Source organism: Sminthopsis crassicaudata, chromosome 2 (assembly GCF_048593235.1).
Source record: "Sminthopsis crassicaudata isolate SCR6 chromosome 2, ASM4859323v1, whole genome shotgun sequence".
NCBI lineage: Eukaryota > Metazoa > Chordata > Mammalia > Dasyuromorphia > Dasyuridae > Sminthopsis > Sminthopsis crassicaudata.
The window spans coordinates 578,071,155-578,087,184 of record NC_133618.1 but is presented as its reverse complement, the minus strand read 5'-3'; the positions used below and the strand labels follow the sequence as shown (position 1 = coordinate 578,087,184).

Genomic DNA, 16,030 nt, shown 5'->3' with positions numbered 1-16,030 from the left:
AGACTACAAGTCTCAGCACGTTATTTCGAACCCTCCTCTAAGTCAAATGGACTACAGATCCCATCATGCAACAATGCAACAAACAATTCATGTCTTTTCTCACTTCTCTAAGTAAACTACAAAGGCCAAAGTGCTATGCGAAGAAAAGGCTGGTACCCATCATGCAAAACTTCGCTCAATTCTGAAAGACTGAGCACAGCTTTCCCAGTAGGGGGTGCCGTATAGCATATTGGAAACTGTAGTCTTCCGGAGGGCGAGGAGCTGCCTCTCCCGACCTCCTTGTCCCGGCGACAGCATTGCGCATGCGTAGCGGCGGTAGCAGCAGCGGACCCGGCTGGCAGTTTCTTCCTCCGGAGAAGAGACCCACTCTGCCATGGAGTCCTACGATATTATCGCCAACCAGCCTGTTGTGATCGACAATGTGAGTCTTGCTTCTCTCTTCCTCCAGCAGAGTCCGGCTATTTTAATCCACGGCTTCCCCGCCCTAGCCGCTGACTCTTTGTCACTGACTCGGCCTGTCAGGAGGATTTGGCCGTCCCATTCTCCTTGAGGGAGGCAGTCCCTAGCCGGTCCACAGGCCAGCATCCTTAGGTTAGAGATAGAAGAAGAGACAGGCCCCATGCCTAGCCCCCGGGTCAGGCCCTTAGGCTGAGGGGCCTTAACCGCTCTGTGGGCGCCCAGGGCTCAGCCTCTGCTCTCTTTCTGAAGACCCTATTGGCTTGCGTAGCTGTCCATCTCAAAAAGTTGGTTCCGCCCCTCGGGCTCGCCGGATGGGACTGCATTCTAAGGGGATTGGCTGGCTCCTTAGTCAATCTGATGAAATGCCTTAGGGTTTCCTCTTTCTGTAGGGCGGGACGGGGCAGAAAGGATTGGCTCCTGGGATTCCTGTTGGTGAAGCCGGTGGGATAGGGTTCCGCCCATGGGTGGGGAAGGGCCCGATTTTGTTTAGTTCTGGGCGGGGTGGGTACATGGGAAGGCCAGATCCCGCCCCTAGGTGGGGTCGGAAGGGGCTCCTTTGGAAGCTCTGGGGCTACAAAGGATTTCTTGGGCTTTGTTGTTATTAATGGTCACTAATTATAATCTTGCTATCCATTAAGCCGGGAGTGTTGACACTTGCAGCTTCCCCTCCTCCTGCAGAAAATCCAAAGGGATCTCTAGGTGGGGAAAAAATCAAACTGTGGACTCCCCAAAGTACTTAGGTAGTGTAGGGCTAATAGCTCTCCGTAAAAGTAAGAAGTCTACGGTGATTACACGTGCTAGGCTTCCGGGGAACTGAGGTGCCCGCTTTGAACCTTGCCGCGTTGATGATGCCCTTGGAGAAATGTCTGCCGACTCAAGGTGCTTCTGATTTAAAGGAGAGACCCAAGTAGAATAGTGATTAAGTAGCCAAATAGTACTTAAAAGGAATAAGATTGCATCAGGCTTTACTAAGTGTTCTCTCTTTTTGAATTTGGCTTCATGTGCCTATTGGCCGCCTCCAGAAACAACAGTATATCTTCAATTTCTTTTTGCCTCTTTTGTAAAATTAGCAACTTGCAAATTGGCAATAATTTTAAATTTCCTTAGCAATTTTAGGGAGTAGAAAAGGCAAATCTTTTCATTTGAGCTTTTTCCCCTGCTTTTTGGATTTATGTGTAATCTCAATTTCCATCATTCTCCTTGTTTGTTCTCTATTATAAAGGATAGCTAATTTTCCTGGCTGGGTTCACCCTTCTTCTTTTCTCTAATAACATATTAAAGTTGTACTTCAGAATAATATTGTTCATTTTAAAACTAGAACACTCAGCATTTGTCCTTTCACTGGGAAAATACCTGTGCTAATACATCGATTTAAAAAAGAAATCTGAGAACCTTGTCATTTGTCTTTAGGACACTGCAGAGAATGCCACATTAAATTTAGGTTTCGAGATCTCATTGAAGTCTTAGTGTTTGAAATTCTGAGCTAATTTTTGATGACTCTAGCAGCTATTTTTAGCTCCCAGGGTGAAGAATAGAATGAGTCCATGTTAGATAACTGAATCAGATATCTGTTTTGATGAGATAAGTGTTTATTGATAGAAATAGATATCACATTTTTAGCATTTTACAAAGACATTGAAATCTTTTTCCTGGAATCTAAGAATGAAGTACTAGTGAGGAGAAGGGAGGGATTAAGGAAGGGCAAAAAAAAGCAATTTTTTTTATCAACTATTCTGGCTTAGATACCACTTTGCTATCATGTATCACTCTTGTTTAATGTCACAAAAAACTACCTAGAATTAATGAGAAAAAAAAATTACTTTTGAAAATGTCGATGAGCTAAGATATCATGAGTAATTACAGGCAGAAATACGTTTCTATTAAATATAATCATTAATAATAAAATGAAATACAATGGTATGGTAGAAAACATACTGGACTTGAGTCAAAAGACCTGGGTTTTAGTGTCAGTTCTGTCACCAACTTTATGTATTACCCTGGCAAGTCATTGTGGAATTGTACATAAAGCGGGGTCTGGGGTTGAAATCTCACCTCTGAAATTTACTACCTATGAGACTATGGACAAGACTGTGTAATCTTCTTGGCCCTCAATTTTCTCATCTCTAGAAGGAAAAAGCTGGACTGCAAGGTGGCCTTTGAGATTCCTTTCAGCTCTAGCTCTCTGTTCTTTCTGGACCTCAGTTTCTAATATATAAAATGTTTGGGCTGTTCTTAATTATCTCTAACGACTCTTTTAGCTCTAAAATCCTACAATTACTAATAGAGGAGCTCTCATTCTACAAGTATACATGTGGACTACATTTTGAAAATTGTGTATCTACTACAGGAATCATTGATGCAAATAAATTTACTTAAAAACTTAAAAGAAAACTTTTTTCAGTTTTCTTCGGGGAAAAAAGAGAACTTACTGCCCATACATGATTATCATCTCCTGTCCCAAGTCTTTGGTAATTTAAGAACTCAAAGGTTACTGTTTCCTTTCTAAAAGATCAAAGTTCTATACAGTCTTGAAGTTGTTTTTATTACTCATGGTATTGGAACAAATACAGCTTTTGGAGTCTGAGGAGCTGGGCTCAAATCTTAATTCATCCTTTCACCTTTTGTGTGACTATACAAATCATCTAACTTCTCTGAACCTTTCAGCATCTTTATGGGTAAAATGAAGAACTTCACCCAGATGACCTCTGATCAATCAGCTCTAAATCTGTGACCTTGTGCTATAGATGAGATTTAGCTGAAGTTCTTCAGATTTTCATCTTTTAAAAAATACTTATTTCACTCTTAAAAATTTTTCCAACTTGGTGATTCTAAAAAATCTTAGAAACCCTAAAATGGACTAGAAAATGAAACCAGTCTACCATCTAGAATTTGATATTCAAAGTCTTGGTTTGTACCTAAATGAGGATTGTTTTAAGAAATGATATGCCAGTAAATTGAATATATATTAAGCAACACAAATCTCACGTTACCTAAAATGCTTGTGGGAGTCCAGAAAACATCTAGAAGTGAATATGAAAATAAAAAAGCTAAAAGCAGTTATAAACACCTTAAAATAATACTGTCCCCAGTGATTAAGTGTAGAACGGTATCTTTTGAATTCATCTGCTGACATTGATTTTTGGCTTTGCCTGTTGAGAGGCAACTGTTTCCACTTAAAAGGAGGAAGAATGCTCAGGGATGGACAGCTATGGCATTAAATAGTGCCTGTGGTAAATGTCTTTGAAGGACCTTTTGCAATCTGGGTACTGTATGCTTCTGGTTACTGCTGAGGAACTTGTGGCTTGTCCTCCCATATTAGAAGCTGCATTTCAGCACTGAAATCACTTGTGTTCCATGTAATAACCATCATTGGCAGAAGATTCTAATTCTTCTCAGAGATCAAGTACTTAATGAGGAAATCAAATATTTAATGAACACTTGTTTTCAATGAGCCTGCTGCTATGTGTTTGTTTATTTGACTTTTGCCATGGTGAATAACAAAGAAAGTGGTAGCTCATTTGCCAGGTACGAAATTCCTAATTATAAATTATTGTTAAGGAAATTGGCCTAACACTTTTTGTGTGTTCTAGTGGTTTGGCTGGGGATTCTGGTACTACTTATTCCTTCCCCATTTAGCAGGTCCATTTCACTCTCTGACAGCCTTTGCTTGCTCTGGAACTAAGAGTGATACTACTTTATACATCATTAACAGCACTGCCTGAGTTTCTCTGGATCCAGAGTGGATCTTGGACTTCTCAGGAATCTCAGCTTGTCTGTTCCCAGACCAGCCACCACTTATATTTGCAATTCCAAAGTGGGTATGGATCTGAAAAGGACAAGTGGACTTGAGTATGTCCTCCACAAGCCCAGGAGGATATTTTTAAAAATTGCCTTTTTCCAATAAGTGGAAAATCTCTTTTGAAACCAGCAAGCTTTTCTCTTTCTCTTTCTCTCTCTCTCTCTCTCTCTCTCTCTCTCTCTCTCTCTCTCTCTCTCTCTCTCTCTCTCTCTCTCTGCTTTCTTTTATTTTTTTCCCCCCTGAGGCTGGAGTTAAGTGACTTGCCCAGGGTCACACAGCTAGGAAGTGTTAAGTGTCTGAGATCAAATTTGAACTCAGGTCCTCCTGAATTCAGGGCTGGTGCTCTATCCACGCTCCACCTAGCTGCCCCTCTTTGCTTTCTTTTAAAATAAATTTTATTGTCTTTTTTTTTTTGCATCACCATATTACAAAAAAAAAAAGGAAAAAGAGGGGAATAAATCTTCAAAACTGGTAAATACATTTTAGAAATTTGAAAATATATACACTTACAAGCTTATTGTGTTCTTACTGTGAAAGAAAGAAGGGAAAAAATTATTATAATATCTTAGTCTGGCTTAAAATCTAGTCCCTAAGGGGTCTCTCTTTGTATAATTTTCTTCAAATCAATTTAGCAAACATCTGTTAAGTGTTTTAATCTCTGTGGCATTAGACTGAAATACAAATAAGGAGACCATACCTCCTAAAAACCAGTGTTGGAAATCTCACAGAGTTTTCCTTTCCAGGTTTCTATGCCATAGAAACATCTTCTGGGAGCTCCAACAAGATCTGTTTACATAACCCAACCCAGAGAAGAGCAATGGGCAATCCAAGATATTTGAGTTAGCCAGTTTCCCAGAATTCTCCTTATAATGAACTGTTCTTATCACTTCAATATGGTGTCTTCTCCATAGGTTCTGGAACCAAATATCTTGAAACCAAAACAGGATAATTTCCTTTTCTCCAATTGTAGCCATTTTCTGGCCAAGGCTTTTCCTGGCTTTTATTCCTATCTTTCTTGGACTTGTCAGGACAGTTTTCCTATTCGTATTGATTAATGAGCGATTTCAAATTCTGTTCCATACCTGTTTTAAATTAAGCCATTTGTATTGGATCTTTCCACTTTCTTTTTCTTGGCATTGATTCATTATTACCATTTGTTCAAAGAACTGCCTTGTTCATCTCTTTATCCTTGTTCTTTAACCACTTTCTGCTAATCTCCTTACCATATCATACCATATACTAGATTATAGCTCCTGTCGTCAATCTCATTTCCTCTCTGAGACTTGTAGTTGCACATAGGCATTATATACAAAGGGAGTAACCTGGAGTAGTTTCTAGCATGTCATATCCTATGTATTCTGAAAATGGCAGGATCCTGGGTTTAAAAAAAAAAAAAAAATCAGTTGTACTTAACAGTGAAGTTTTAAATCCTGTTGAGTGAATAGAGGTGTATACCTAAAGCAGTGTTCAACCTCAGACATCTGTTATGCATAATGTTGCTACCTCTTCCTAAAGCTGATGATTAACCTCATTGGGCCATTAAGTGGTGCTATAGATGCTGAATTAAAACCCCAACTGTCAAGTACGGGTACCATACCCAAACCATGGAACATCAGAGGCCAAGCTAATCCTCATGCACTGAGCTGTCCTCTTCTCTGACTGTTACACAAGAATCCTCCCCCCTTTTTCTGTGAAGATTGGCTAGAACATTGTACCATGCACTGCATTACATGTGACTTTCCGGGTCAGCTTTGTTAGATAGAATCTGTAGAGATCAAATTCAGTATCAGCAGGACACTTTGGAGGGCTGGCCTGCTGCTGTTTCAGTGAAATTAGAAGACAGGACTCAAAGCATTTAAAAACATTACATAGTTACATGTTGGGAGAATGAATTTTCTCCAAATGACCTGAGAAGATACTTTATCTCTGGGACTTCATCCCTGAATTTATGGCTTTTGAACTCATATTTACTTTACTTTGACTCTCCATTGTTTTTCCTAAACTTGCTTCACTTTTCTCCCCAGGGCTCTGGTGTAATTAAAGCTGGTTTTGCAGGAGATCAAATTCCCAAGTACTGTTTTCCAAACTAGTAAGTCACACAATGGCTTAATCAGAGGTTAGGGTGGGTGACTTTGTCATTGTGGGGTCAGACTCCTGCCTTTCAAAGAAATCCTACTTTGGCCACCTAAGAAGAACTAAGAAAACAATTCAAATACTTGGGACAGTAAGGAGTAAGTGTCAGCTTTAGAGATAGTCAAAATGATTGAACTACATATTTGATTTGACTTGAGAGGCCTCTCTCTCTCTCCACTGATGCCTGAGATTCTAACAGTAGTAAGTTATTCATTTGGTTTAAACATTGCCTTGAAGTCTTCTTTTAAAATGCTCATATTCCTTCAAATGGCAATTTGTTTATTCAGCAACCATTAAGATCTACTGTGCTATTCATGAGAGAGAACCAATTTCATACTCATGAATGAGAATGAGTTTCTCATAACTTTCTTCTTTGACCAGAGAGTTCACAAGCACAGGAACACTGGAGTGGAAGCAAAAGGCCCAGAAGGCCAACTTAATGAACTTCATAGTTCTACCTTAGTTCTCTGCTCTTATATGAGGACCATGGAGGACAACATGTTTAGGTGTGATACTCTATTGGAAAATTTGATCAGGTCCTTTTCCCCTTTGATACTTATGAACAAAATATGTGTTGTGGGGGGAGAGAAGAATTTGTTAAACTTAGTTCAGTTTTTAGAGGAGAAGAGAGACATACTGATGAAACATTTTTTTGTGTCTTTCGGTAAAATTGTCTTTTTCCTAATTTTTTTTGCAGCGTAGGCAGACCTAAACATGTCCGTGTTATGGCTGGAGCCTTGGAAGGAGACATTTTCATTGGCCCCAAAGCAGAGGTAATAAACTACAGATAAGTATTCTTAAGACTTAAGAAAAAGAGCTTTCCCTTCAAGATCTTAAAACCCACCCTATCCTTTCTCCCAGGTGTTGCCCGTCTCAGCAAAAGAGCACAGCTACAAAAAGAAACAGCTTCCTTTTATGATCTTCCACATAGTCCCCATCATTCCACTTCTCACAGAAACAATCTTTGGTTCAGGAGCTCTTCCTGATCCTGTTGTGGCAAACAGTAACATAGACCTGAAATTGAGACTCTTTGGAATTCTTTCAGTCACATGAAAAGAAATGCAATGAAGCAAAAATTTATTGCTTCTCACTTAGTTGTGAAATGGATATAATGATAAGTACTCATATAACTAGTTCATTATTGCTAAAGCTTTCAGTTATTTTCTACTAAGAGGAACAGCAATATTCTTGCTGCTAAATTCAGCCTTGGCCTTTCATATTCTATAAGCATAAGAAACTTTATAAGAACTTTATTATTTTTGTTCCAGATAATAAGCAGAATGCCCTATATCTATTGCTTCAAGTCCTGATGACTTAGTATTCATTCCAATTCAGCAGTTGAAGCAATGAAGGGAGTTTGAGTATTAGATCATTGCAGAGCAAGATTTTTTCAACTTGTTTGGGTCATAGAATCTATCTGACCCTTTCTCAGAATATTATATTAAAGTACACAAAATAAAACATACAGGATTATAAAGACAACCAGTTACAGTGAAATACAGAAACAACAGAAAAAACAATTTCATGGATCCCATTTTAAGAAGCTCTGCTTTTTAGAGATGTGGAAAAGGTCTCTTAGATTATAGGTTGAGTTTGGAGGAACTGAAGTCCCTCTCACCCCTCCAAAAAAGGATAAAATACCAAACTGTTTACTTGTATTACATACAGTTAGAAGTAGGTACATTCAATTGAATGAGATAGTTTAAAAAAAAAAAAAAAAAAAAAAAGCCTTGTAGTTTTCAGTGTCTCCTTCTGAATTTTTTTCCTCTGTGTAATTTTTTATATTTTAGTGGCTTCTGTTACTTCCTACTAACTCTCTCTCCCAATATATCCTCTTATAACAAATAATGTGAGCCAGCATATTGACTATATCTGAAAATATATCCAAGTTGGTTTTTTTGTTTTGTTTTGTTTTGTTTTTCAAAAACTACATTTTCTTGCTTAGTCCCTTCCCTTTTCATCCTGAATACAAGCACAACACTGAGACAGCAGAACTCTGGACCATGGGGCTGAAAATTTACTGGTTATATAGAAGTTTTGCTTTCTGCTTTTAGGAGCATCGTGGGCTGCTCTCTATCCGCTACCCCATGGAACATGGCATTGTGAAGGACTGGAATGACATGGAGCGCATCTGGCAGTATGTCTATTCAAAAGACCAGCTTCAGACTTTCTCAGAAGAGGTAAGAGTTGTTTTGTTCACAGAAAGCCCTCAAAAGACCTGAAAAGACAGGGAGATACCCCTAGTCTTGCTAGTAGGATGGGAGATTTCACAGCTCTGTTAGCTGTGATAGAGACCAGTCTGCTACCCATTCAGAGCTCTTGTCTTCTATACCTGCCTACCTGTTAATGAGAATTAGAACCTTGGAGATCACACTCATGTGAGGTTGGGGCTGTTTTACTAGCATCCTGTGCTCCTGACTGAAGCTCCCTTGAACCCACGAAAAAACCGGGAACGTGCTGCTGAAGTTTTTTTTGAGACATTCAATGTGCCAGCCCTCTTCATCTCCATGCAAGCCGTGCTTAGCCTGTGAGTAGTTGACTATCCCCAGGGGTAAATGATCAGGCCACTGACCTAAGATGGTCCCCAACTCTATCCAGTCAGGATGTTTCAGAACAGTTTGGTGCCCCAGTCTAGGAGAGGTAGAGGGAGTGAGGAAAAAGGGGGAGGGAGGTATTGAAACTGACTGGTAATCATAGAGGAATTGATCTATGTGGAAACCAAATGAGAGTTCCTTGTTGTCTTTGTCCACTCAGATTTCTGTCAACTCAGATTGGTATAGAATTTAGTACCCAGTGGGCAGAACCATATGGGTAGTCAAACTAGGAAATGGTTTTACTCAATGCTGTGCACATCTGTGAATGATTGCTAAGCTTGCTGGGAATCCTGAAGGAGGAAGAGGGGGAAGGAGAAGAACAGCAAATCTCCTTTAAAGCCTTGTCCTTCTCTGGCTGCATATCCTCATGCCTGGTGTGCCCATTTCTATCAAAAGAATATGGGTACAGTCTAGGGAGAATGGAGTCATTGGAACAAGTCAGGAAAAAGCTGTTTTCTCTACTGAGAAAGTCAGCTTTTTCAGGGGCTTTTCCAGGATGCTTTGTGAAAGAAATAAGTAAAGCTTTGGTTTCAAAAGAGGATGATTAACTCATTGTATATATTTCTCAAAACTTGCTTCATTTTTTAGCTCTACTTAGTGATGCTAGGAGGGAGATCCAACTCCAAGGAAGCTATTGTAGAAATAATAATCATGATTATAATTATGGATACATAACATTTTAAGGTTTACAAAGTGCTTTTCTTACAATTCTGTGAGAAAAGTATTTATTCATTTAATGCACATTTTTAAAGCACCTACCACGTGCCAGATATTGTGCTAGGAATTGGGAAAACAAAGATGAGACAAAGTAGTCCTTCCTCTCAGAGGATTTCAGTTCTGCAGGGGAAGGCTATATGTGAGTTTCCCTTCCAGACCCTTCTTTTCTTTATTTTACTCGAATTAACTGAGAGGCAAGGAGTAGAAGTGCCTTCCTTGTCCATGAATGGGTAGGCTTTGACTGTAGCTGGAACTGGGCAGGTTGCTTAGAAAGAGTGGACTTCTTTCTGGAGGAAAAGTCAGACTATTGATTCCTGACCCTTGTGCTTCAGATATGCAACAGGAAGAACCACAGGAGTGGTGTTAGACTCTGGAGATGGTGTTACCCATGCAGTACCCATCTACGAGGGCTTTGCCATGCCCCACTCCATCATGCGCATTGACATTGCTGGCCGAGATGTCTCCCGTTTCCTCCGTCTCTACCTGCGCAAGGAGGGCTATGATTTTCACTCCTCATCTGAGTTTGAAATTGTTAAGACCATCAAAGAGGTGAGTTCTATCCGGGACAGGAACACTAGCAAGAACTGTGTTTGGAATCCAGAGCAACTGCTCAGGAAGGGAGAAGCAGGGCTCTTAGAGAGCACTGATGCAGCTTCCCAGGAATAGGGGGGAAAGGGAAGTGATAATGTATAACTACAACTAATACTTATATAATGATCTTAAGTTTGCACACTGTGTTACATATGTATTTTTTTCATTGACCTTTCACAACAGCTCTATGAGGCAAGTGCCATTATTATCTTCATCTTACAGATGAGAAAACTGAGGCTAAAAGAAGTCCAGGGTTACACAGCTAGTAAATGTTTGAGGAAGGATGTGAACTTCAGTATTCCTGATAACCAAGTCCAATACTCTTATCTCTATGTTCCCTAGTTGCCTCCAAGGAAAGTCAGTGTCTTTGGAGAAAGGAGAGGTAGGGAGTCTCCCAGCAATTTGTTCCCTGACATCAGAGGAGGCCTATATCGAGTAGTGGAAAAAGCTCTGCATTTCCAGTCAGAAGGCCTGGGCTCGAGTCTCACCTCTGCTAGCGAATGTCATTAATTCTTTGTATTTCCCTTTTGCAACGAGAATTCCACTAAAGTTCTGCTGATTTCTAGTGCCTTAGCCAGGTGTGGAAGCAGGCCTGAGCTCTAAAAGGCAGTGCCAGCAGAATGCAGTCTCTGGCAGGTCCTAACAAACAGGAAAAGCTTCCAGCACAAACCAGATGATGAACTCTAGTCTGCTGTTTGAAGACCAAGCTAGCTAAATTCAAAGAGACTCATCACTCTGGTGCTTGTTCACAAGGTAATGAATGTTTTGGCCAAAGCAACTCATGAGGACCCTCAACTAAGTACTAGAGGAGGGTCATGACCCATTTTTGTGGAGGAGGGAGCACCTCTGCCAGCATTATCGCACATCCTTGAAGTATTAAAAGCAGACTTGGAAGGCCCCTGTGACTATCAGTGTCTCCTTGGAAAGCTTTTGCTCAGGCAGAATGTAATAGGTGTGCCAACAGGCTAGCTTCCCTGAAGTGCTGCCCTCTGGTGGTCAGTGCCCAGAAGGGCACCTTCACCACCTCCATTATTTTCCTCTTCTAAAGAAAAAGAAGAATTCTTACAGAAAGCTGAACTGGGAATGAGGGAGCACTCCAAGGCCACATTCCTCACGTGGAAGGAGAAAGCTTATTGTAATTATATGGCTGTGGAAGAACTGAGAGTTACTCACTTTCTTAGCCACATAGTCCAAGTGGTCAGGAGTTAGACTAGCCATGAAAACTGGTGAAAGGAAAAGGAAAGACCTTAGAGTTTTCTCACAAAAACTTTGCTTTGAAGGTAGATCTTACAGATGGTAGGCATCGGCTATACAATATCTAACTCTGATGTGACAGCTTCTGTTTTTAACCCTCTCGTGCTTTGCCTTACAGAGAGCCTGCTACCTGTCCATAAACCCACAGAAAGATGAAACTTTGGAGACAGAGAAGGCTCAGTACTACCTGCCTGATGGAAGCACCATTGAGGTATTTGAAAAGAGCACAAATCCACTAGAGAACCCTAGCCTGAAATAGGGCTAGCTCTGTGGAGGCCGGGGTCTGAAAAACAAACTGCTTCTTTGCCAAGTCCTTAGAAATTCAAAGTTGCTTTAATGCTCCCTCAAATGTTAATCTGTAGTTTGGGCTACAAAAAAATTTTGGAAACTAGACACAAGAAATAGTCATTGGTGCTGGGAGCCAAGTATGATCACAGACAAGATTACACAGCTTTGTACTCTGTTACTTCTTGATGTTAAGCATCTTGAACTTTGTTCCTTATAGGGAAAAATGGGCCATCAGCAAAAATACTCCAGTTGTTCTCAGTGGGCCAGAGAGATGATTGACTCTAACAGAGTGGGTGGAGGAGAGTCTGGGCTGAGGCAGGCCTTAGACGTCTCTCAGAAGCAGAAAGGGGTTACTGGCCAATAGACCTTGCCCAAGAAAGCAGTTTCTTTTTCCTGGCAGGACTTGTCTTACTTGAGGGGCTTACATTTAGGGCTTATTTAATATATTTGTGAAGATTATTTCCTAAGCCTGGACTTTCTAAATTCCTTGAGCCCTGAGAAGATGCCTGGGGTTCTATTTTCTTTCCTAAACTTCTGGGAAAACAGGAGGCTAATGGCCCCTGGAGAAGCCTCCTCCAAAGTGGCTTTTTGCTCTGCAGATTGGCCCCTCTCGATTCCGTGCCCCTGAGCTTCTATTCAGGCCAGACCTGATTGGCGAGGAGAGTGAGGGCATCCACGAAGTGCTGGTGTTTGCCATCCAAAAGTCAGACATGGACTTGAGGCGCACGCTCTTCTCCAATATCGTGCTTTCAGGAGGTTCCACCCTATTCAAAGGTTTGTCAACCCCCTCTGAATGACTAGCCCTTGGGGTCACAGGGAACTGGAGAAATCACTTGGGACTTTCCTTTCTTGGCTTCTGCAGGTTTTGGTGACAGACTACTGAGCGAAGTGAAGAAACTGGCTCCAAAAGACGTGAAAATCAGGGTAGGAAAAATCTGGGATGGGGTACGAAAAGCCTGTATGGGAATGGTCCTCCCTGGAGCCTCAGACCCACACCCTGATGCCTCCAGTGAGGCATGACCCAGGCCATGAGGCTGAGGAAGATTCTGGTCTTAAGTCCCTAAGATTCAGGCCTCAGATGATGCTTGTCTTTTGTAGGCTTGCTGAGAGAAAGTCTAACTCAAGTGCCATGGCCTTCAGCCTGTGACAATGAAGTCTTCCTGATGGCCTTGCTGTCAGAACAGCAGGGCAAAGGTGGCAGGTGTTTGGGTCTGCTGCTTTGCCCCAGCCCAGGGAACTCCCCAGTGTGTGATGAGACTGTAGCAGGAAAAGGCTTGGATAGCCAGGGCTTTCTTGAGCAATGATGTCCATTAGTAGGGCCTGGCTTTTTCCAGGGTGGGTTCTCTAGGAGAATGGGGCTTTGTCAACAGGCAGCGACCAGGGACGGCCATGCTGCTGGCCACAGAGGTTGCCTGCCCTGTGCTTCTAACTGGCTGCTTGGGGGGAGATAAAGGGAAGACTTTGAGCCTCACCCTTATTTTCAATTTCTTTGCAGATATCTGCTCCTCAGGAGAGATTATATTCAACATGGATTGGGTGAGTATTTATGGAGGTGGGTGGAAGGGCCTAATTGAGACCTAATTGAGCTCAAGAACAATTTAACCTGGTTTTAACTTAGATATAAGCTACTCATGCTGCCTCCTTGTGTTCCTTCTGTCACAGGGGTTCCATTTTGGCCTCTCTGGACACCTTTAAGAAGATGTGGGTATCTAAAAAGGAATATGAAGAAGATGGTGCCCGTTCCATCCACAGGAAAACCTTTTAATGTTTGGACGTCTCTTTCACCTATCTCTGAAGTTAACTCCACTTTAAAACTCGCTTTCTTGAGTTGGAGTGTGTGAGGAGCTGCCTGTATGTGGGTATGTGTGGATGTGGGTGTGGGTATGTATGCGTGTGGATGTGCGTGTGCCAGTATGGCCCGGGGAGCCCGGTGCCCAACAAAGACGGTGACTTCCCCCACGATGGAGCCTAGGACCCAGGGGTTGACCACTAACTTGCTCCTGAGAGGGGAGAACACCTGGCTGGAGTGCCCCATTTCTTTGTCTATTGGTCCTTTTTCTTTCTTTTTGGGACTATGTTTACTGCTGTAGGGAGAAGAAGAGGGCAAACTGAATCACCTAAAAGAAAAGCCCTGCTACCATCTCCTTGACCACCTCCCAGGTGGCTGGAGCTCAGGCCTACCACCTTCCCTTTGCTCTTCATGATTACTTGCTGGCCACTTGATGATAGGGACCTGTGCAGGAACTGTTTGGTTTTCTTGCTGTTTTTATTTGTGGAATAAGGAGAAGCACACTCGGGGCTGTTTCAGAAATCCCTGGGTTAGGGGAACAGGTGAGAGGACAGGAATCTTTGGGTTTATCTAAGGGTCAGGACCACAGGAAGGAATTGGTGAAGGGTAGGGATCACTGGCTGGGAAAAGGTGCTGAGGTGCAGGCCAATTAAGCACATCCCTCTCAATGTCCTTGCTGCTGTTCTTCCTCTGCTCTGTAAAATCTTGGAGAAAACTGAGAGGGGAGCGTTTAAGGAGCCTAGGTGGGGCTAACCTGCCTTTTGGATCAAGTTGCACTCTTGGCAGGTAGGAGAGATGAGGGGAAAGCTGCAGCTTTGGGCACATTTTATGTGCCTCCTCCATCTTTGCTTCAATGCAGTTTAAGTAAAATCCTATTTGCCATATGATTTTATTTATTATTAAAGTGTTTGATAACCTCCTAGTCACTAAGAGGGCTGAGGAGGAGGAGGCAAGGGGAGATTCTGAGTTGCTTACTACCTGCCCTTTGCTAGTCTCCCTCCATACACTAATGTTTACAGCACCTAAGCTTAGCGTAGTAGCCCAGCCCTTGGAGAGATAGGGGACCCACCAGGTCTCACTAAGTACTCTTAACAGTATCCCACTGAGATAGCAGACATGGGCACTGGGACCAGTTGGAACTGAAGGTTTTGAGCAAAGGCATTCCTGCCAACACTAATCTTTTCCTCCTGCTTATAGCTCTGTCACCAGGCAGACTTCCAAGTGGGTTTTTCTGGTGCATCCAGTGCCAGTGCCTTCACTGGGGTTTTGTAGTTTTGTCGAAAATTAAGCTAGGGAAGGAAGTGAAGGTGCCTTATCCCCGAAACCCCTCTGGGGGTGGTTCTTAGGCAGAGGTGCAAAGGAGTCTGGTCTCTGGCTTTCTTGGTGGCAGTGTAGACTGGCTGGCAGACCACTCTTGGGAACCCAATGGCCTAGCCAGCCTTAAGTTTTGCATTGTGCCCTTAGCTTCATCATGGGCCCCAGGCCTAACAGAGAAAGAGGGAAAGCCAGAGCTGGAAGTTGGAGTGGAGGGAGTCTGACAAGAGGGCCCTAACCTGCTGCTGACTCCCTAGGTGAACTTGCAGAAATCACTGGAAGAGGGATCTAATTCTTAGGATCGACACTGCCAAACTCAGGCCTAGGCCTTCAAGCAAGGGCTCCTGGCGCTGAGGAAGGAAAGGCAATGCCCCACTCCTTGTCCATTAGATGATTTTACATCCTGCTCTGGGTCAATTTCCGTTGAAGCATCTGGCTTGAGCCACTCCTCCCTAAACAGTGGCCTATAACCTAGGAGCCCCTGGATGCCTATTCCCTTCGTTGATACTTAGGGCATTGTGAATAATCATGTGGCCCTTCCCTGATGTGTAGCGGGCTCCTGCCTATCCCATTTCTAAATTCCAAAGATGCCAGTGTCCTCCCCACCCCACCGCACTCCACCATGACCAAAGGCCCCAGCCAGAGGGGGGGGCCAGGTGTGTGTGAAAGCAATGTGGCAACCAAACTGCAGTGTGCTTCCTTCCACCTTCCTTCTCAGCCCCAGCCTTTGCCCTGCACAGCCTGTCTCCAAACCACGTTGCCTGGTGGTGCCCAGTGTACTTAAATAAAGTTGTTCCATAGATACTTAGTGCCTGGTGTTTTCTACAGTCAACAACACCCAAGATGAGGGAACTATTGCTCCTTGGACTAGAGGTCAGCTGGCCAGCTCCCTTCCAGTCATGAGTGAGTGGTGCTTTCTGGGAGCTAGATTAGGGCTGGCATCTGGGTTGGGGCTCATCTTGAGACCTCATTCATTTGTCAGCTACTAAGAGGCCCGGACAAGAGGAAAGACCAAGATTTCTAATACTTTGTCCCACCCTACCCTGCCTCTGGCTTCTCGCACACCTAGCTCCTGAGGTCCTCCCTCTGCTC

The 16,030-nt window shown here is 42.7% G+C and overlaps 1 protein-coding gene across 2 annotated transcripts; it reads left to right on the top strand.

The window, feature by feature from the left end:
* Positions 1-206: 206 nt before the first annotated feature.
* Positions 207-15,740, top strand: ACTR1A (actin related protein 1A). 2 transcript variants are annotated; one of them, XM_074295462.1, is made up of 11 exons: positions 207-421; positions 6,283-6,347; positions 7,089-7,164; positions 8,446-8,571; positions 8,794-8,918; positions 10,035-10,251; positions 11,666-11,758; positions 12,435-12,609; positions 12,698-12,759; positions 13,331-13,371; positions 13,498-15,740. In XM_074295462.1, exons 1-11 carry the CDS (start codon positions 374-376, stop codon positions 13,598-13,600), a joined length of 1,131 nt encoding a protein of 376 aa, XP_074151563.1. In that variant the 5' UTR covers positions 207-373; the 3' UTR covers positions 13,601-15,740. The 2 variants fall into 2 exon arrangements, with proteins under 2 accessions (XP_074151563.1, XP_074151564.1); XM_074295463.1 differs by lacking the exon at positions 6,283-6,347 and having other exon boundaries at positions 307-421.
* Positions 15,741-16,030: the final 290 nt, after the last annotated feature.

Excerpts from the sequence above, each read along its gene's own strand:
- ACTR1A (XM_074295462.1), top strand. The coding sequence starts at position 374 with ATGGAGTCCTACGATATTATCGCCAACCAGCCTGTTGTGATCGACAAT. Across the intron at positions 6,348-7,088 it reads AAGTACTGTTTTCCAAACTA|CGTAGGCAGACCTAAACATG; the intron begins GTAAGTCACACA and ends TTTTTTTTGCAG. Across the intron at positions 13,372-13,497 it reads TTATATTCAACATGGATTGG|GGGTTCCATTTTGGCCTCTC; the intron begins GTGAGTATTTAT and ends CTTCTGTCACAG.